Source organism: Passer domesticus, chromosome 2 (genome assembly GCF_036417665.1).
Source record: "Passer domesticus isolate bPasDom1 chromosome 2, bPasDom1.hap1, whole genome shotgun sequence".
Lineage (NCBI taxonomy): Eukaryota > Metazoa > Chordata > Aves > Passeriformes > Passeridae > Passer > Passer domesticus.
Window position 1 is genome coordinate 106255761 of NC_087475.1, and position 21486 is coordinate 106277246.

Below are 21486 nucleotides of genomic sequence, written 5' to 3' on the forward strand. Positions count from 1 at the left end.
TGTTGAAATCCACCAGGCAGCACCAGCACACATACAACAGAGGAGGCTGTGGATGATTTGGATAATGGATGTCTGGAATGCAGCAATTCTCACATTTTGTTTTCTTTTGGTAGTAACTTGTAGCCATCAGTTGTTACGGGGAGTGGCAGTCCTGCTGCTCTGCTCTTACTGTGAGAGTAATTTAGCTCGACTTGGTCTTAAAATGAATCTCACTGTGCATCCATGTGAGATTTGCCTCAGGACCTCAGTTGTGGAAGAGTGATTGCTGTCACAGTAACTGGAAAGCTGCTCCCAGTTTAGCTGTTTGTGTGAATGTTCTTGAACAATCAGGGATGACACACAGTTTGTGTTTTGGCTGTGGAGCTGGGCATCCATGTAAAAGTTGTATCCCAGAGGGGAGTTGTGACCTGTAACTTTAAGGACTTTGCCACACACTGACTCCTGTGAGATTCAGAAATCACTGTAAGTGCTGCTGTCCACTACAGACTGAAATCTGGTTTTGTTCACAGCCTCTGGAGTGCTGACTGCTGTATGTTGTTCTGGAGATGTTTTCATCATTCTCAAGTTCTTGTGCAGTCTGTGGAAGAGCCGCTCTGTCCTGTACCTGAGAAAGGCCAGACAAGAGAGGATGGAGTCAGGAAGAAACTTTCCAACTTTTACTCTAAAACAATGTTTCTTGCTCTCTGGTTCATAATATCTGGGGGCAGAAATTTCAGGTTCTGAGTTCCGGGGCTTGTTCTGCACTGGTTTCCTGAAAAAGTGCTTCCCTTCTAGCTGCTGTTTGCCTTTGAAAATGGGGTTAACAATACTGTATTTGGTACAGGAAGTTGAAAAATGAATTTATAAGTGGCAGAAGTGCTCACTTGGAAGTTCAGGAGAAGAATAGACTATATTCTCTCTGCTAAGTATCTGACTCTGACATGTCATTTATCAACATTATACCTGTTTTGTCTCCTAAAAATTGCAGGTTCTTATCCTTAAGGGTCTCAAGCAGCAAGTGAGTTGCCTCTGCCCCTCTCCAGATGGCTTGCACCTGGCTGTTGGCTATGAAGATGGAGCAATCCGTGTCTTCAACCTCCTGAGTGGAGAATCAAGTATCACTTTCAATGGGCACAGGGCTGCAGTTACAGCCCTGCAGTACGACCACCTGGGTGGCAGGCTGGTGTCTGGCTCCAAGGTGAGGCTTTGACATCTGGGGCATGGCCCTTTCACAGAGATGCCCCGTGGGGAAGGCTGACCTGCGCTGAAATGTTCAGCATTTTGAGTGTGGCCTCTGCAGAGGATGGCAGTGAGAGGAGCTGGGGAGCCCAGGGCTGGGGGAGCAGCAGGGGTTGCAGGCAGGAGTAGGGCACTGGTAGAGCTGTTAAAGTGAAGAATCCTGTGAGATGAGGGATAGCAAAAGTGTCTCAGGCTGGGATGGTGGTACATTTATCAGTCTGGCTGCACCTCTGGGGAAGCAATGTCCCTTTCAATAATTGTCCTTGTGATTCAGAGTGAGAAAGTGTGCTCTCAGGTAATCCTTTCAGTCTCATGGCAGAAGTTCTGCAGAGACAAGGACCAGTCCCACGGAGACACTCTCTCTGTTCCAGGATACAGAAGTCATTGTGTGGGATGTCATCAACGAGAGTGGCCTGTACCGGCTGAGGGGACACAAGGATGTCATCACTCAAGTCCTCTTCTTGAAGGAGAAGAACTTGTTGGTCACTTGGTGAGCCAGACTAAGAGAAATTGTTGATCAGAAAAGCAGGCATGGTTGTACATGCAATTTAGCCATCCTGTGTGCTACAGCCATTTGTATTTTTCTTCTTGTCTTGTGACATCTCAGATCCACCAGCATCTTTGAATATAATTTTGTGACATCCACGTATTTTTTAAGTCTGGTGCCTGAATCCAAGTCTTAGAGCAACTGATATGACCATACTGAAAAAAGTGTTTGGAAAAGGGTTTAAATTGTTGGTAAATCCCAAATTGTTGTAACAAAGAATAGTGATAACATATTTATTATGTATGTAACAATGTTTGGGTTTTTTTGTTCATCTTGAAGAATTAAGTGGACTTACGTTCTGTTTGTGTAATTCACACAGCAGTGGGACAGAAAAATTGCTTTCTTGTAAGCTGCAAATACACAAATTAATTAAAAGATGATAGGGGTTTTTTTAGCTGATTTTAAGTTATTCAACTAAAAGAGCTGCAAGTTGACTGAATCCCTTTGATAATAATTGGTTGACAGCAACAGTCACAAATTTTTTACTTTTTAATATGCCATTTGTTAGCTTAATAGAAGAGTGCATGCAATCAGCTCAGTTTAAAATTAAAACAACTTTCTTTTGCCTTTTTTTCAGATGGAAAAAGTACTATTTTTTTAGTTTGGTAGATGATACCCATTTCTTAGTGCAATTTCAAATATTTGGGGGTCAGCTTCAATGACTTGACAGATACCTTTTTGCAGCATTGCTGTGCCTTTTTTGTATGGCTTGTAAAATTCAGTGTTTGAGCACTGAATTTTACAGCCATGCTCTGTGATGCATTCTGACATGTTTGAGATTTTTTTGTATTTCTACTACTTAGAAAAATGGTAAGCTCTGCACTCATTCCTTAAGTCTGAGTTTTCCTTCTTTGTTGCAGTGCCAAAGACACACTGGTGAAATGGTGGGATCTGGACACCCAGCACTGCTTCAAAACTCTGGTTGGACACCGAGCTGAGGTAAAAAGAGGATGAGTGGAAGTGTTGGGCTGGAGAGACTTGGGATGCCAGGGCTCACTCTGGGCTTTCCTTGCTTTCAGGAGTTATAAGCTGGCACCATCATACATTTTACTTCCATTAGGCTTGTTAATAGGTAATAATCAATAAAGTCAAACTAATAATTAATAACAATAGATTTTATTTTGTGACTGAGATACGGTCTCTGATTGCCACAATCAAAGGGACAGCACCAAGCCCGGGATCAATGCTGGGTCCGAACTTTGTGGCACCGGATCCCCTCTGTTCAGGATCCCCTCTGTTCATGAAGCTGTCCTGGTCCAGGCTGTCCTGGTCTGGGCAGTTTTTATACAGTTTATTCAGTCTGGGGCAGTCTCTCCTTTTCTTTTCATGGTTTCACATATTCATGTAGTTTTCTTTCTCTGCCTTGGGCTGGACAAAACAGTTTCTGGTAAGCGATGAATGGTGATGTTGAGTTGGGAACCTGGCAGTGGGATGCTGGCTATCTCAATGGTAGATATGGGTATTTCTTGGACTGTTCTTGGGGAAGAGCCCATGTCTGCAGGAGCCACTTCCTTTGGATTGTTAATTGGATCTTTCTCTCCGCTGCCATCTGTGGTTTTGCAGTTTTGTGAGGCAATCTACCTGGCTCTGGCATGTGGGTTTAAAACTTCTAAGAATATTTCTTACAGGCATCTTACAAGCATAACTTATTTCTTGTATATTTCTCGTATATTTCACATAAGCATGAATTATTCCAAATAATGTATTTCAGGCTTTATAAGTGAGCAAATGAGAAACTTCCAAACATTCCAAGAGCTGTCATCACATGCATTGGGTGACAATTCCCATGTCCCCAGAGGAGGTCCCAGCTAGATCCATTATCTATTTGATTGCTGTTTAAGTAGGTCATTTAAAGATGTTGTGCATTTTTATGATAGTTAAGTCCTCACATGGTGCCTCTGGACAGGTCTGGGGCATGGCTTTGCTGTCCAAAGAGAAGCGTCTGATCACTGGGAGCGCTGACAGTGAGCTGAGGGTGTGGGATCTCACGTACATCCAGGAGGTAAGACATTCCCCCTGTAACCCCTCAGCCCCCCTGCTCAGCTGCTTGTCTTTGAACTGAGGAACTGGAACATGTTCATATCTGATGGATGTTCTGGGAAACAGCCAAAGCAATGTCTTTGCTATCTGACTGGTCCACAAGCTGCTCATGGGATGGGCTTTGCTGTTTCCTGTTTTGCGCTTTCAGGTGAAGCTGTGAGCACTTCCAGAATGAGATTTCCACAGTGTGTCAGATCTTCCTGCCTTCTGATTTACTGTCTTGGTTTTGAAAGACAAGTGTCTGCTAAGGAAGGCAGGAGCCTCTCCTGAAAAGGAAAATGTAAACCTCCTCCCTCTGAATTGCTGTACATTTTTAATTAAGGGTCTTTTAGGCAGAAATATGGGAGCAGGAATAACAGCTCTTTATTAGGGAAGAAAATAAAAAATGAACAATGCAGTAAACTAATACAACACTGACAGAGTCAGAATATGACTTGACACCCTGTTGGTCAGGTGCTGGTAGCAGTCCAATTGGAATTGTGGCTGCAGTCCTCCTGGAGTGTCATGTGTGGTTCTGTTGGAACAGGGATCCTGTAGAAAAGTGTAGTCTTCCTCTGAAGATCTAGTGGAAGAGGCAGCTGTTCTGGGAAATGAGTGGAGAAGCTGTGCTGGTGTTCCAGATTCTCAAGATTATATCTGGGTAGGAATGCTTGGCTCTTCCCTCTGAGTGGAGCATCTCCCAGTGGGATGCTATAGTCCTTATCAGTCATGCAGTGACATTCAATAGCCTGTTATCAGCAGATGTCTCCCTGGAGGAAGGAGTGGCTGTGGAAGAGACAAAGAAAACTGCACACTTAACAGAAGACAACTGCCATACAGATGGCAAAGAGAATACAATGTGCTTGGCAGTCCAGGACCCTTACAGCTTTGGAAGACAGCCTTGTGGGTGGATGATAGTCATGGGAGCACATGGAGTGCTTGGTGCCTGCAGGAATTCTGTAGGACACAACTGATTAGCATACACTAGTATCTCCAGGGAAATGAAGTGTGAGCCAGAAAGCACAATACTATAGCTCTTCAAGTTTAAGGTACTCCTTTTGGTTTGTTTTTTTTTTTTTTTTTCCTGTGAGCAGGTAAAAGATCCTGATGAACCAGAATCCAAGAAAAGCAAAAGGCCATCTTCACCTGGAGCAAAAGAAAACACTGAAGAGGATGAGACCTTAGAGTTGGATGAGCATCCTGAGGAAGTAAGATCAGTTTTCCAGTGCTGTCTCTGAGCTGGTGTATCTAACCCCATTTGCATGGTTTATATCCTGAGTGTCATATTTAGCCTGTTTGGGAAAATTGTGATAATTCTTGTCTTGCTCCATAACAACTTCCTCAGCAGCAGTTGCTGCCTCATCTACCTGCAAAACATCAGCAGAAGTATGTGTGCCAAAATACCCACAGATTTATTCTCCACTGACAGTTTTTCTTTCCTTTCTGTTTGAGAAGGGCTAGCAAATGTATAAATTTAAACAGTGCTAATAAAGCTCTTTCATCAAACAGCACAGAAATAAAATAATTCCCTGCTGGTTTGCAGCTGCTGAGTTCAGTACGGATGCTCAGCTTTGCAGAAACTGAGAGGTTAAAATTGCACTGTAATGAAACATGTTTTGCAGAAAGCTATTCCCACTTGTGTTGGTGCTGGAGACTTTATTGAATCTGTCTTTCTGGTGGAACTTTCTGGAGTACTGCTCAGATCTCAGGCCACTTGTAGTTGTGGTAGATACCCGACTGTTAATTAATTTTCCAGCTTCCTCTCCAGGAGATTTCTCTCCCTTCAATGCCCTGTGTAAGAGTCTCTGTTCTCAGCTTCTCTGCCTCTTTTGACTGAGCTCTGCTGCCTCTTTAGCATAAAATATCAGCTCTGTCTGTTAAATGGCTATGGTTTGTCAATAAAATTAAGTTATTCTTCCACTGAGACTGCCAAGGATTATTTGCAACTGAAATGCAACAAAATACCAGGAGATAAGCTTGTAGCTCACACAGATGCTTGTTTTGTCCCTTTATTATCCTTACTAGCTGTTCTGCCAGGACCCTTTAGGTTCATTTCCCCCTCTCCTTGACTTTTCTTGTCAGCAGATTTCTTGAGTTTGCTTGAGAAGATCATTTGACCTTTCAAGTTTGTTCCTCTTTCCCTGTAGCGCATTGTTAAGTGCAGCAAGGTTGGATCCATCTTGCGGGAAGGGAGAGACAGAGTGGTGACTCTTGGCACAGACAGGATGGGCAAGTTTTTGGCCTGCCATGTGAGTAATGGGGGACTCTGCTACTGAGCTGTAGAGGAGGCTGGTACAGAGCTTGGGTGCTTTCTGTAAGGGTCAGCCAGGGCTTTGCAAACCTTTGAATTTGTTTGCTCTGATTCTAGGGAACAGATGCTGTTCTGGAAGTGTTCTCTGTCCTTTCTGAAGAGGAAATCCAAAAGAAGTTGGAAAAAAAAATGAAGAAAGCAAGGAAAAAAGCCAAGTAAGTGCCTCTGCCTGTGTCCAGAAGGCTCTAGAAAAACTCTTCAGTAGCATTACACAGTGGTCGAACTCCCAAGTTTCTGGCCATTTTCTTTGTGTTAGCTGTAACATTTTGAGGTTGATCTTTCTGTGCATCCTTGTGCTTGTCTGAGCAGCCCTGCTCCAGAGACTAAGGAAATACCTTACTTTCTGGGTCTTCCCTCTGAAAAAAGAAAGCTTAAGTGTGCAAAGAAATGGATATAAAATGGGTTTTTCAGAGCTGCTCAGCTCTACCTGATGTCGGTGTTTATACTGCTTGGTGCATCTGAAAAGTCACAGAGAATCTGATACTTTATTTCCTGTTTTACTGCAGGCAGAGATACAGGTGAGAGTTTTTGTAATGGTTACTCTGTGTTAAGTGTTTCTATGTATCCTGGCACTTAACCCGTGCCTCAGAACAGCCCTTAGGGAGAGGTCTGGCTCCAGGGTAGAAACTAAAGCACAGGGCATCTGTGCAAATCTGCAAATCTGGAAATGCATTTTGACAATGGCTGAGAGCTTTCGGTGAGTGATAGGAGATGAACAGAAGCTGCTGGTGCTGTCAAACACAGCTTCTCTTGCCTGTTTTGTATCCATTTTTGCAATGTGCCTTGTGTTTTGGCTCCAGGGGAGGAGGTTTTTTAGGACAGTTTGTGTCTTTAGTTGTCTTCATACTGGCATGAACTTCACTGTCCACTCTTCACTGTCCCTATTCTTAAGTGTGGTTAGCACTGCTGCGTAAGAGGGAAGTTGTTTTCAGCAGGCAAAATGGTTTCCTTATAATTTCTGTGTTGCTGTGTTTGTGTTGGCTGTGCTGGGTCATTTGACTCTTCTCCCTTATCTGACATTTCCAGACAGACCTCTGAAGAGGAGCCTGAAAGGATTGTGGAGCTGAGCCTGCAGGAAGAGATTCAGCGAGTTGCTAATGTCAAAACTTCTTCTAAAATCAAGTGAGTGGAAAGCCTTTTGTAGAGTCTGATGAGTGGTTATGCAGCTACCTGGGGAGAGTGCTGCATGGCTCAGTGCAGGCAGAGTTGGAAGAAGTTTCCCCCTCAACATGTTTAGCTTGGAGATGGGGAGAGGCCTGCCGTGATTTCCAGTCCATTCACACCTCTGTGGCTCAGTGTGCACTTGCTTGTTGGATGTGCTCTATGTTCCTCTGTCTTAGTTCTTCTTGATAATTGATCCCTCCAAAACTTTGTCTTATTATACCTGTGTACAACTCTGATTTTATCTGATCAAACAGGTCATATTGCCCCTGTGTACAGCTCTGATTTTATCTAATCAAACAGGTCCTTTGACTTGATTCTCTCTCCAAAAGGAGAGCTGAAGATGGTGCTGCTGCTCCAGAACAATATCATTGAATTGTACAACCTGGACCTGTCAGCACAAGTGCCCCAGGCTGTCCGTGTGTCCAGGATAACCATTGGGGGCCACCGCAGTGATGTCAGGACGTTGGCTTTTAGCTCTGACAACATTGCCATTCTCTCAGCAGCTGCAGAGTCCGTGAAGATTTGGAACAGGTACACAGTCTGGTTGTGTCTGTCTCCCAGAATTGAGAGATGCTGTGTTAAGAGAGGCAGTGATAAGAAAGAGGGGACAGTGGAAAGAGATAAAACAGCAAATGAAGTAAGGGAAGCAAATAGAAAAGAATTTTTTTTTTCTCCTTATTAGGGAAACTGAGAACCTATAAATCTAAAATTTCAACAGAAGGTCTAAACACAAAGGTCCTACATAGCAGTCGGGTGTAGACTACTTTGCTGTGTTTTTTTTCTGTTTTTCCATTTTTAATAAGAGGTATTAACTGTTACCCTAAACAAACCTGTTCTTTAGGGGACATGTGGGTTTCTTGACATCTTATCTGAAGGATCCAGTATTAGATTGGGTAGGCTGTTGGGTTGATCTAGAGTGTTGTGTGTTGATGTAGAGTGCTTCCCAGTGTTTCTTGAGTGGTGTTGATTTCAAACTCAGTTTCCTGTGAGTACACTATGTTACACCCTGTCCCTTTCTGAAATGCTGTTTAAAATTAGGAGCTCTGTTCTTGTTCACAGCAGCACTAGGCCATGATGGTGGACAACACAGTGGCATGTTTTTATGTGAAATGCTATTAGCAGTAGTGCTGGGCAGTGTTTGGATCAATAGGATGGTGGTGACTTATCTTCTGACCCCAGGTGACAGACAGCTGTGGGTAGAGGCCACACTGGAGCATGTCTCACTGGGCAGGCCAGATTCTGTGGGTGATAAGAGGTTTTGGGCTCTGCCCACAGGTCGACCTTGCAGTGCATCCGGACGATGGAGTGTGAGTACGCGCTCTGCTCGCTGTTTGTCCCCGGGGATCGGCAGGTCATTGTCGGGACCAAGGTAAGGAGTGGCCCTGTGACTCCAGACTGCCCAGGAATGGGAATGTGTTAGGAAAATGTCACTAAGGCAGCCTCACAGAAAATGCATTGCCTCTCCTGATCTGGAGCATTGCTGTGCTCCCAGAGTCGTTACAGAACTCTTGTGGCTTGAGGTGGAAAGCAGAGTAGAGCTTTGGGAAGGCCCTGATGGAGATCAGGAGTTTGGCCATCTATATGTAACAGCCACCTAATGAAGCTGGCTGCTGGGGGCATGCGTGGCAGGGAGCTCTTCTGCCAGGAGCTGTCATGAGTTGTGAGCAGAGGCTGATTCTTCCTCTGTGATGTCTTTCTCCCCAGACAGGGAAGCTGCAGCTGTATGACCTGGCTTCTGGCAGTCTGATTGAGACACTTGATGCTCACGATGGGGCAGTGTGGTCTATTGCTCTTTCACCAGACCAGGTAACTCAGCCACCCTTAAAAGTATCACCTGCACATCTTTTCATTTGATTCTTTCCTATAGTACTGTGTTTGCACCATGGAATTTGTTTTGCACCACATGCTTTGTTCATGGAATCATGGAACCCCTCATCCTCAGAGGTGGAGGATGCAGCTGGTAGTGTCTAATAACTTTCTAGTGGAATCAAAACCCTAGCAAGAAATAGTCTGCCTGAAATTCATCCACCCTACAGATGAGAACATATGTGATAGATTTTACCCTCCTTCTAATTGTAAAATGTTGGACTGCTGTTCCTTTAGAAGGCTCTTGTAGGGTGGTGGTCAGTTGTGTGTTACCCAGTAGCAGTAAGTGTCTTAAGCTGCCCACAAATCAAAAGCATATTGTTAGCTGCAGCTGAGATGACTGCTTTCCATCCCAAGGTTTCAATCCAGATGACATTTGTGGTCTTCATCTTAGACCTCCAAAATAAGCTAGAGCATTTGAAATAGTTTCTGTTGCTCCGGCAATGTGTGCTGTAACCAGAGCAAATGCCCCTGGTGGTGTCCACTTAATCATTAATGGTGTAGGAATGTGGGACGTCCCAAAAACCTCTGTGTTGGCAGTTCCTTGCTGTAGAATTTCTCTGGGTGATAGGAACTAGTTTCACAGCAACTTTCTTGTTTTCTCCTACAGCATGGCTTTGTGACAGGTGGTGCTGATAAATGTGTCAAGTTCTGGGAGTTTGAGCTTGTGAAGGATGAGAGCAGTGTTCAGAAAAGGTGAGAAGATAAATCTTGTGCTATTGTCATTGATGGGTGCTTTGGCCTTTGCTGTGCACTGCAAGAACTGCCCATGACATCTGTGTGGAACACATGGAGGAGAGTGTGGGCTCAGTCCAGTTTTGTGGAGACCTGAGCTTAGCTGGAGGAGGGCACTTGCCCTCATTCTGATCCCTTTTTATGTGTTTGAGTTTAGTGTCCAATCAGGCTGGGCCTGCAGATCATTACTGTAAATGTAGCAGTGAAGTTCATCAGCCACCAGAGCCTGCTTATTTCCAGTCCTGTCACAGTGAAAAATGGGTGCTGCATGTTAGAATTTACTTGTTTTCCTGGGCTGCAATGTGGGACTTGTATCCATTTCTCTTCCTACTTTGTTTGCTTGGGCTAACAGTTGTTTTTCCCCTCTTGTTGCCAGGCTTTCCATGAAGCACGTGCGTGTTTTGCAGCTGGATGAAGACGTGCTCTGTGTGCGGTACAGCCCCAACCAGAAGCTGCTGGCTGTCTCCCTCCTGGATTGCACTGTGAAGGTTTTCTACGTTGACACGCTCAAGGTGCATGAGCAAACAGGCTGTGAGGCTGTGCCAGAAGGGATGTAACTGTAGCCTGCAAGATCAGGAATGCAAAGGAAAAGTGTCTGTTTTATGTGGAACATGTATCCTCTTTCAGGGGTCTGTTTCCTCCAAACCTGACAGAACCATAGTTATTCCACACTGGGAACTGGAAGATCCATTTTTCATTTAAAAAGTGTTCTGAGCCTGCAGATGTGGTGGTACTCCAGATCTGTCAGGCACTGTGAAGGAGGGGATGAATGTGCCTCACCTGGCGTTAAATAGGGCATGGCAGAGGCAAAGCCTGTGGGAGGAGAACCTTCTTTGTGGGCAGTGTGTGGTGGATTTGTGAGCTGTGTATTAGCATGTGAACATTATGGAGTGACACAGGACAGATTTGGGCTGGCAGTTGTGTAGAGAGGAACAGAAATGAACTCCATTGACACTGGTCATTGGCATCAGAGTTAGCTAGAGAGCAAACAGAGCTAGTTCAGCTTGCTTGGCTACTTCCACCTTCTTCTCAGTTCCTCATGACCCTGCTGCTAACAGTGTTCAGGGCAAGAATGGAAGTGGGGCAGTGCTAGAAAACAGCTCCTGAGGTAGAGCAGAAGTAGCCTGGAGCTTGAGATTTGCCCACCTCTCTACCCAGCATGTCTAACTGAGTCATCTTTCTTCTGCTTCAGTTTTTCCTTTCTTTGTACGGACACAAGCTGCCAGTGCTGTGTATGGACATCTGCTATGTAAGTATCATTAGGGCTGGGCTGTGTAACTTGGGACTGTGGTGACATGGCTGAGTGTGAGAACCTCTGCTGGCATCAGGACCTCCAGGATAATGCTTTCTTGTCATCTCCTTGCTCCTGACATAGCAGTTTCTAGGTGGGACACAGCAAGCCCCTTCTTATTCTGCAGTCCTGTGCTCACTAGAAGGGGTATCAGAGTTGGGGTTATGTGAGTGAGTGGAAATCAAAATGTTGTGATGGTTCCTTGCACTCATTGTAACAGGCACAGCCTGCTTTCTGCTAAAGTTGCTGTATGAGGGGAGCCTGAATTGTTAGTGGGAGCAGAGAGCAGGTGCTGAGAGGAAGCAGCCTTTTTGTGCCTGTTCATTCTTGGGCTGTTCATCTTGCTTTGAGGTATCTTTGGAATGAGGCTCATTGAAAGCCAAGAAGAATGTCAGGATATAGCCAAATACCTGCAGAGGGTCAGAGGGGGTCAGAGTGCTCTCAGTGGGCTGTGCCAGTACCAGGGCATGGGCCACTGGGAAGGAGGTGGAGGGATCAGGAGGCCACAGTTCAAGAGCTGTGTGCCTACTCAGCAGTGCAGTCACCAGGGCAGCAGCCGTTCCTCGCGGGGCTGCCAGCCAGCTCCCCACACCCTCCTCTCTCTTTGTTGCTCTCTAGGATGGGACTCTAATTGCAACTGGCTCTGCTGACAGGAATGTGAAGATCTGGGGCTTGGATTTTGGAGATTGTCACCGTTCTCTCTTTGCCCATGATGACAGGTTAGTCAAATCCTACAGCATCTTTGGACTGTGGACTTGTCTCCAAGGAATTGTGATCCAGCAATAATCCTTTTATCCAGCATAGACAGTTCTGCAGTGTTCCCCAAGTGGGTAAATTTGAGCCTTTTTCTCTTCCAGTGTGATGTATCTACAGTTCGTGCCCAAATCCCATCTCTTCTTCACAGCTGGGAAGGACAGCAAGATTAAGCAGTGGGATGCAGATAAATTTGAACATATCCAAACACTGGAGGTAGGAAGTTTTGGAGTCTGTTGAAAGGAAGCATTATGCCTTCATGAGCAGGATTTTCCTTAGGGGTGGAAGTTGGGTGATGTTAATGTCCTAGCTCTTCTGTCATCCATGCAGGGGCATCACCAGGAGGTTTGGTGTTTGGCACTCAGTCCCAATGGAGACTATGTGGTGTCTGCATCCCATGACAAGTCCCTGCGCCTTTGGGAAAGGACAAGGGAGCCACTGATTTTGGAAGAGGAGAGGGAGATGGTAAGAGTTGCATCTTTCCTACCAAAACCAACTTTCAGACCTTTTTTTTTTCTTGGTCTTTAGTGGCTTTTTGCATGTCTGTTGCTTACAGTCTTTGACATTCTCTTGTGCTCCTTTCAGCACAAGTGTGTTTGGGTTGGGAGGGAGTTCAGCAGGTGGCTGATGTGGAGGGATGGAGAGCTCTGCTCCTGTTAAATGCAGTTTGTCCCTTTTCCAACTGTGAGAGGTCCATTCTGTCTCAGTAGCAGGCCCCAGAGCTCAGGGATGCTGGAAGAAGCTCCTTCTATTCAATTTGAGCATGTATTGGAAGGAATCATAAATTCAGAAGGACTTCAATAGGAAGGAAAGTCTGGAGGTCTCTAGTCCAACCCCTTGCTTACTGCAGGATGATCTTAATGCTGTATCAGACTGCTTAGAGATTTGCCTTCGTACACTGACATCTCCAAGGAAATAGATCTTCCAGACTGTCTGAGCACCTATTCCAGTATTGAGCCACCATTGGGGTTGGCTGATGTGTTTGTTTCATGTATCCAATCACAGGTTCCCTTGGAACAATTTGTAACTCTATATTTTTGCTGGATCCCTCAGAGAAAGCTGTTTCTGTCACTCCTTCCTAAGGCAGTTCTTAAACCACAGTGAGGGGGGAGGAGGCAGAAATGCAGAAGCAGGAGTGGATGAGAAACCTGTAATAGATATTTAGGGTTTTTTTATCCCAGCCTGTTTGCAAAAGCTGACCCACGCTCTGTACCTTGACGTCCTGTGTTTGATAAAAGGAGAGACAGAGATAGCTCTTTTCCAGATTCCAGAAAAGTTTGTTTTGGGTCAAGTTTGAATAGCAAGGTGGGTATGAATACACGAGTAGTGAGCTATGCATAACACAATTGGTGCCCTTTTATGTGAGAGATGGCAGACCAGAGACTCTTTCTTTTTGCAGCTTAGGACAACCCTGGGACTCTTCTAGATTTGCTCCTTGTGTGTTGTGTGGCTGAACTGATGATGAAAGGTGTGGTGGTGAACTGTAGTGTCTGTCTCAGCCTGGTGGAATCCTGAAGGGCTGTTCCTGCACACAGAGCAGAGACCTGGATTTCTTTCTCTGTGGGAGATGCTAGAGTTCACTGTGGGGTTAGGACCAGGGACAAATGGGCATTTTGCCACTGGCATTGTTGGACTCTGCTGGTTGCTCCTGGTTTTGCAATGGGCTGCATAAAGCCCTCCAGGTTGTCTTGCTCAAATAGTCTGGAAGAGACTTGCACCCTTGCCTTACTCACTGCTGTTAATATGTTGTGTTCTCATCCTCTGTAGCAACGAGAAGCTGAGTATGAAGAGAGTGTGGCCAAGGAAGAGCAGCCTGTGGTGAGTTGCACCATCTGAATGTGTGTCAGTCTGACTGTACAAAGTCTGTAAAAACTATTTCTGTAAGAGGCATGGAAGAGGTGTCAGGGAGAAAGGAACATTTTTTTGCTTTGAGGCAGTGCAGCGGGGAGGGGGATGCTGAAGCTGTGGCTGGTCCATGGTGCAGTTGGCTGTGGTGCTGTGGAAGGATGGAACTGCAGCTCTGTATTTTGTATTTTTTAGGTGGCTGGAGAGAGGCAAGGAGAGACAGGGCTGGCAGGAAAGAAGACCATCGAAACCATCAAAGCGGTAAGGTGCTGTGGCTCTGCCAGCGTGGCTTTGTGCCCTACCAGTCTCTCAAGGGGGACTCTCATGGGGTCATAGCATCAGTTTGAGGAGTAACCTGTGCTGTCACATAGAGGCAAATTGCTCTTGCATGCAGAGGCAGTCTGTCCTGCTCAGAAGCCAACAGGGAGGGTTTTGACTCTGGAGAGTCGCACACTAGGAATTCTTTCCTCCTGAGAGGAAGGAGGTGTGAGGTACCTGTCACATGTGGGACAGACAGAGCTGCTCTTGCCCTCTGGAGTTTGCATCCCAAAGGAGCAAAAGGCAGCTGGGATGTTCTCAAGGCATTAGGCCTCTCCCTGAAAGGCTGTGCAGTCCAGTGGGGATCTGTGGAAGGTGGAAATCTATTGTGGTGCTTGACGTGGGAGGTGTGCTAGGAAGGTGTGAGGTGGGTAATTCCATGGCTGCAGATTTCAATGTTTGGTGATTTTCAGAGGAAATCCTTAATCTGAATAGTCAAAATGGCCTGACCCTGGCTCGTGCCTCAAAGGGACACTTCCTGGGGGTGGTGGTCAAAGCAACACCTGAAGCTGCAGCAGAGAGCACCCAGGGTAGTGGGGGAATGTGGACAGTGTGTGACATCTTCAGGACATGACTTGAGTGTTCAGGGTAATGGTGCAGTCTGAAGTAGAGGTTAGCAAGGGAGATGCCATGTGGTGCTCTCTTGTCAGCACCTCTGTTTCCACCTCCATTTGTCCAGCTGAACTTTGTCCTGGCTTGTCTGGTGTCACTGATGTGCTGTTCTTGTGCTGCACAGGCTGAGAGGATCATGGAAGCCATCGAGCTGTACAGAGAAGAGATGGCAAAACTAAAGGAACACAATGCCATATGCAAAGCTGCAGGAAAAGAGGTAAAAGATTGAGGAATGTAAAAATCCCAAGGTGTGTTGGGCATATCCTTCCACCTCAGGTGGAAAGGCTTAGAATGCAGATAAAGTCAGGACAGCTGAAAACAGCAGACATTTGCTCAAATCTTTTGGAGAACTAAATGGCATCATGCTCTGGAGCATAATTAGGGGTTCTTGCTAATGATCTTTATGCCTAAAGTCTTATCAGTACCTAAGTTTTGTCCCTGGAAGAGTGTGCTGCTGCAGGTTCATCCTCAAGGCTCATCTTTGCCTTCATCTCAACACTTCTTGCTGAATAAGGGGCTGTCATAGAAGCAGGAAAAGTGACAAGAAGTGGAAGAAAATTCATCCATGTTTGAGTTAGTCATATATGTCTGAGAATGAGATTGTCTGATGGCTTCAAATGAGGCCTTCAGCAACGTTCTGGGCAGGGTGGAGGTGTGGGAATTGGAGGAAGACACTCAGTAAAAGCTCTCTTCTACTGTGGCTAAAAGTTTGTTCTGAATATGCATTTATTACACACACCTGCCTCATTCTAACCCATTCTGTGTCTCCAGGTTCCCTTCCCTGTCAATCCCATTCTCCGTGCCTATGGAAATATTACAGTAAGTGGAATGCCCAGGCCACAGGCTGTAGCCCATTCTCAGCTGGAGTGGGGCTGGTTGATTTGCTGTCTGAGCTAACATGCTGGGTTGCTGTGGGGAAGGGCTGCTTAGTTCAACTTTTTTTGCTTGTGCAAAGTGAACATAATTTAGGGTTTTCATGTTGATGGTTTGTTTTGGTTTTGTTTTTTTTTTCGTTATTTTTTAATATCATGCATGTGTATTACAAAAGTTTAACCCTGTCAGGGTTAAACAACCCTGATGGTAGCCTTGACTTGATGATGTTCCTTGTCATGAGCCAGGGGTTTACTGTCTCCTCCAAGATACAGGAAAGCTAGTTCAAACCTTTCCCAGGTTTATTCATGTGGAGTTGCTACAATTACTGTTTCTGTTCCTATTCTTGTGGAGTTTACATTGAGAAAATTCTGAATGGTAGTTCAGTGCCTGGGTATTGCAGGCTAGAGCTGTTGCCCTTATTCATTCGTGTCATACTACTGCACAACAGTTTTCAGTAAATTCTGCAGGTTTTTGACATATTACAAAATACACAGACATGGATGTGTGGATTTCATTGATAAATAAAAGTCCACTACTCTGAGTAGATTAGTTTTTTTCTGGTTTATTCCAATGTGCACTCCCAAACTGTGGTTTTTAAGTACCCTTAGGAAGATCCTTGTTTTTTCTCTCCCCTTTTCATGCAGTCATACAATGGTTTGGGTTGGATGGGACCTTCAAGATCATCTGGTTCCAACCCCTCTGCCCTGGGCAGGGACACCTCCCACTAAACCAGATTGCTCAAAGCTGAATGTCAGTGCCAGATGAAACAGCCTTTGTCTTCCTTCTAAATACCTGTAACCACCTTGCAAGAGCCCTCCTGTCCCTTCCTCCATGATTATAGGTCTATATAATTATAAGTTGGATAGACTTAACAGGAGTGAATGAAATCTTATGACTTAGTAGTTAGAGGCACTTTTCTTTCCCAATTCCCAGCTCTGTTCTGGGAATCTTTTCCCATCTGCCAAATGCTTCCAGCAGATAAACAGGAGTCATAGGAATTAAGTCCGGGAGATTAGTTTGTATAAGGTTTTTTATATATAATTTGTTTTACCAATCTTTTTTTCCAATTTGTACAAGATTCATTGACATAAATTGAGATGACTTAGCTGATTAAATATAAATCAGATTTTTCACAATATTCTTCACCAGTGTAGAGTATCCTGAGAAAGCTGAGGGAGAACTTCTCAGAGTGGCAGCTGATTGAAGCTGAAATGGTTTCCTCTTTGTTATATTCAGCTTGATGTGTTTGTCTCACAGGATGAGATGGTGTGCTTTTAACTGTGTGAAATGGACCTTAGGGCATGTTGGTCCTGGAGTGTTTCTTACTAAGCAGGGCTGTTGTCTTTCCTCTGTTGCAGCCTTCTGCCTATGTGCTGGAAGTTTTCAAGAAGGTCAAGTCGAGGTGAGTCCCAAGAGCTTCATTGCTGAACAGATTTGTGACTGAGTGTTGGGTTTCTAGGCCCAGGACTGGCTGGGGTCCTTGAGTGGTCTCATGCAAGGTATGGGCAGTGCTAGAGAGTCTAGAGTCACTGTTCCCAGCAGCCTCTTTTGGAACATGCATGGGAAATGGAAAGTGTTCCTTCCATGGGGAGTGTGGACTGAAGCTTCTGGATGTGGGTTGGCTGCTTGGAGATGTGCATGTATGTGGAGAGCAGTTTGGGGATGCTGAGGAGGGAAGGCTGTGTGCCTGCTCCCTGGAGGAGATGCCTGGGCTGTGCAGATGCAGGACATCTGGTGCAGACGTGGGCAGTCATGGACCAGCTGTGAGAAATGCTTAGCACAGCTGAGTACCAGAACCCACCTATGTGGATGTGTTTCCTGCTCATCTGTAGCAGTGTAGTGGCTGAGACTAATGCTTGTGCCCCTTTGCTTTTTCCCTCAGTGAGCTGGAAGAGTCTCTCCTGGTGCTGCCTTTCTCCTATGTCCCTGACCTGCTCAGACTTTTCAATGAATATATTCAGCAGGGCTCAGATGTTGAGCTTCTGTGCCGAGCTCTCCTCTTCCTGCTCAAGTGAGTCCTTTATCTACCCAGACAGTATCTGGACTTCTGAGCCTCTGGGCCTGAAACTCTTGGGAACATCCTTGGGAATAAACACGTGGTCTCTGCAGGAAATGAGCAATCTCCCCAGTGAATGGTGTGTGGGAATGAACTGCTTGGATGCAGAGTGCTGACATGCCCAGATGGGGGATGCTGGTCCTGGTGGCCCAAGTCTCAACTGAATGAAAAAATCCCACATTAAGACTGATGAGACACTGTTGGTGGCACAGAGTCACTGTAGAGCCTGTGTCCTCAGAAAGACCTTCCCCCTGAACCACTGTTAAACTTGAGAAAAGAGCTTTTCCAGATAAATTTATCCATGCCTGTCCATGTCCAGTGTCTGGGGAAGACTAATTAAAAAAACCCTGTATGTCCAGAACATACAGAGGAGAGGGCCTTTGTTATTTCTAATAACAATGCTGCAATACACTGTCTGCTTTGTTCCCAGGATACATTTTGGGCAGATCACAAGCAACCAGATGCTGGTGACAGTGATAGAAAATCTGAAGAAAACCACCATCTCCAGAGTCAGTGAGGCCCGGGTGAGTGTCGCCCCCTCCCCTTTTCCAGGATGTAGAATAATGGGATGAGACAATGTTTGTGAGCATGAGTTGTCTGTGGTGTCCAGTGGGGAAGTTGTGTAGGGATCTGAGCTCATTTAAACTACCCTCTTTTGCAAATAGGCTGCCTTTTCCTTATGTTCCTCCTCATGTGAGAATACCCCAGTGGTGAGCTTACACTTGTGCTCCCTGCCTCATTTGCACTTGGTTTTCTGATACATGTGCTGGGGTCTTGGCTTGCTAGCTTCTAAATATGTGGGAGGTAAAGTAACTAACTCCCTGTTTCTCTTGGGCTTTTCTGTGGGCTGCTACCTCAATGCAGACTCTGCATATTCTCAGAGGAAGCTTCAGGTGCCTGCCAGCAACTTATCTTTCAGAAAATGTGGTGGATTATAGCTGCTTTTAAGAGAGGACTGTGGGGAACTGAGTGCAGGACTGGCTGTTCTCCTGGTCAGATGAAGTTTACCTTCAAACTAATGTTGCTTTCTTTAAATCTGTGGATTGTCTTGTTTTCATCATCTCTTAGTAGAGGGTGGCCAGTACAGGACTCTTTGCACCCTAACTAGCTTGGGATGTGCCTCACAGTGTGCTGCTGGTCTGTTTCTGCAGGATGTGCTGGGATTCAACATGGCAGGGCTCCAGTTCCTCAAGAGGGAGATTGAGGCCAAGGAGGAGGTGACATTTTTTGCTGATGCTACTGAACGTTTTGAGGAGAAGAAGAGAAAAAGGAAGAAGAAAGAAAAGATGGTTCTTGCAGTGCTCTAGCATTTGCTGCCCAAGACCCAGAGCACGTGGATGGACTCATGTAGCCTCAGTGCTGACCATGGAAGTGTTCTTGTAGCTGAACATCTGTGATGATGTCCAGTGGCTGGGACCAAGGCTGTCCCCTCCACATGTGGTATAACCCAGCATGTAAACCCAACTCACAATGGTTGTCTCTGAGATGAACTCTGTAGTCTGCTGCAGATGGATGCCTTTGGACTCTTTCTGAGGTAGCTGTCAAAGGCACAAGCTCTTCCTCTAGTGCAATGCCTGATAGAAATGGAGTTGATTTATCCTGAGATCACCTCATTCTGGCAGTGTTGATTTGATGGAATCCAGCACATGGACTGCTGGTGAGACCATGCCTTAGTCCAGGATTAAAATCCTGGCAGGATTTTTCACTGACACCTGCTGGTGGTTTGTGGCCTGTGGAAAAAACTCTTTGATTTCTGCTGAAGTGTGCGGACTTGATCTACAGCCACTCACTTTTTAGTGGGACAGGGAGAAACATGGCTGCACTCTGTTAAAGGCATATTTATATTTACTTTGTGAGACAATTTTATTAATAGTGTTTTGTCCTGGTATTTCCTTTGTAAATCCTCAGTTGCCTTGGCCTGTGTATCAAAGGATTTTTTACAGAGAATAAAACCAGTGGGGGCAAATGAAAGGCCTGCCATTCCAGATTGTGTTTTTCCAGAGAGCTGGCAGACCAAGTGTGAGAAACCTGGATTGTTTGCCTTTTACTTGCTCCAGGCTTTAGAAATTGCACTGATTGTTTGCAGTGTTGTACTTGTGCTGTATCAGATAAAATTATTTATTTTCACAGTGGGGGCAGTGGAGCAGAATGGAGTGAACAAGTCTCTGCTACTCTTGTTATTAATTTGTAGCACATGCTGTTTTTTTACCAGTGGTCAGTTCACTGGTCTGGGGGATGTGGTGGGGGCTGCTTCCAGATACTTTGCTGACTGTTGGGCTCACATGTCTGACTTAGGTACTCAAAGCTGACCTTCTAACTTGAGTTTCATATGGATTTTTAGGTGCATCCCAGTTGTGGCTGACTGCTGTCTTTGACTCAGGTTGTCTATTACTAGCAGTTATGCAAAAGGCCAGCAGTTCCCTTGGTCATTCTCTAGTCAGCACCTCAGGTGTAACAACCGTACCTCAGTTGTTCGTAAGTAACTTAGGGGATGATTGTTCACTTGCCTCTTCAGAGTCTGGGTAATCCACAGGAGCACGTTGTGCTCCATTTCCAAGTGATTCTCAGACTACAGAAATGGCAACCTTCATACAGCTCTGCCAGTTGTTTCACTTGAATCACAAGTTTCATCCATATCTGGACAAATATAAAATTATAGAGGCACCTGGAAACAGCTGCATTCAAACATGACCTGACTTATGCTGTTCTATTTCATTTTATTCTGTTCTTTTCTTTACTACTCACTAAATAGACCCTCCTAAGAGGGATTACTAGGAGGAAGAGGAGGCACTGTAGGATGATACATTTTGTTGGTAAAGTCAGTTGGCATCTGTTATCTACATTATCTGCTGCTGAAATGGGTCAGCCCACTGGAAAAACAAGTGCTAGAGGTGGAGAGCTGGCTTGTGACACCACAGTGCACTCTCAGCTGAGGTGACTGAGGAGAGAGATGCCAAAACCAGGCACCAAAAGTGGAAGGCTGACTGCCTCTGTTTACCTTAATGACAGGGAAATAGATGTTATGGATGCTGTATAATGAACTGCTGTATGATGATCTCCTGGGAGGCCTGGAAGAAAAGAACATGGCCATGGGCACATGAACTCAGGGACTGATGGGAAGGATGTAAATGGTGATACAGAAGAGTAGCTTGGGATGCAGAGTCATCTTATAATGACAGATATCCTCTGGTCTAAGTTGGAAGAGGTGGAATTGCCTCACTTTTGTCTCTGTCACTGGTATTAGGGAAGAATCCTTGGAGAAAAGGTCTTTTAGGAGTACAAAAGTTCTCTCTCCCTAGCTGCTGACACAGGCTGCCCTCTTGAAGTTTCCCTCTGGTTCTCCAATTTGTATCACTTGTGACAGGTCTGTACTAATGCAGTACTTGGGTGGCTACTGACAGAGCCCAGCATGTGCTTTAAATGGAAGAGGTCTGTCCTGTGCCAACAGTCCTCTGATAGGAATTTTAATATCCCTGGGGCATCGATTTGCCTTTTCTTGGGTGAAATTCGCTGGATTTACAAACCTGAGCAGGAAAGCACTTTCAAGTATAGGGCAAGCTTAAATCTGTATTGTTAGAATATGTATCTCACCTATGTGAGGGTTCAGAACTGGTGTTCATATTTCACACTGGTGAAAGCTGCTGTTAATGGCCAGTCATGGGATTCTCAGTCACTGTGAAGTGTTGTGAGAACAAGTCATCTCCATGGATCAAGGAAAATTCCCCATCTCTCTCTCGGCATGTCATATGTTGGAAAAAGAACGAAGCACAGGAAGGGACCTTGTGAGAAATGAATTAATAAACCAGAAGCAGAGCTGCACTTGCACACACAAATATGGTGGCTCAAAAGTAGCCTGTGATCTTTAGTCATTGCTGTGT

At 45.3% G+C, this 21486-nt stretch overlaps 1 protein-coding gene across 1 annotated transcript in view; it reads left to right on the forward strand.

The window, feature by feature from the left end:
- Positions 1-19580, forward strand: part of WDR3 (WD repeat domain 3) — a 20234-nt gene extending 654 nt beyond the window's left edge. The window contains exons 2-26 of the mRNA XM_064410352.1: positions 968-1177; positions 1590-1708; positions 2626-2704; positions 3672-3767; positions 4879-4992; positions 5932-6033; positions 6153-6250; positions 7122-7217; positions 7560-7790; positions 8535-8628; positions 8964-9065; positions 9736-9821; positions 10237-10372; positions 11053-11109; positions 11770-11870; positions 12009-12120; positions 12235-12369; positions 13672-13722; positions 13945-14010; positions 14804-14896; positions 15451-15498; positions 16911-16954; positions 17435-17563; positions 18039-18132; positions 18760-19580. Coding sequence (XP_064266422.1) covers positions 968-1177; positions 1590-1708; positions 2626-2704; positions 3672-3767; positions 4879-4992; positions 5932-6033; positions 6153-6250; positions 7122-7217; positions 7560-7790; positions 8535-8628; positions 8964-9065; positions 9736-9821; positions 10237-10372; positions 11053-11109; positions 11770-11870; positions 12009-12120; positions 12235-12369; positions 13672-13722; positions 13945-14010; positions 14804-14896; positions 15451-15498; positions 16911-16954; positions 17435-17563; positions 18039-18132; positions 18760-18915 — 2649 coding nt within the window. The 3' untranslated portion in view covers positions 18916-19580. The remainder of the gene's footprint in view (positions 1-967; positions 1178-1589; positions 1709-2625; positions 2705-3671; positions 3768-4878; positions 4993-5931; positions 6034-6152; positions 6251-7121; positions 7218-7559; positions 7791-8534; positions 8629-8963; positions 9066-9735; positions 9822-10236; positions 10373-11052; positions 11110-11769; positions 11871-12008; positions 12121-12234; positions 12370-13671; positions 13723-13944; positions 14011-14803; positions 14897-15450; positions 15499-16910; positions 16955-17434; positions 17564-18038; positions 18133-18759) is intronic.
- The last annotated feature ends 1906 nt before the right edge of the window (positions 19581-21486 follow it).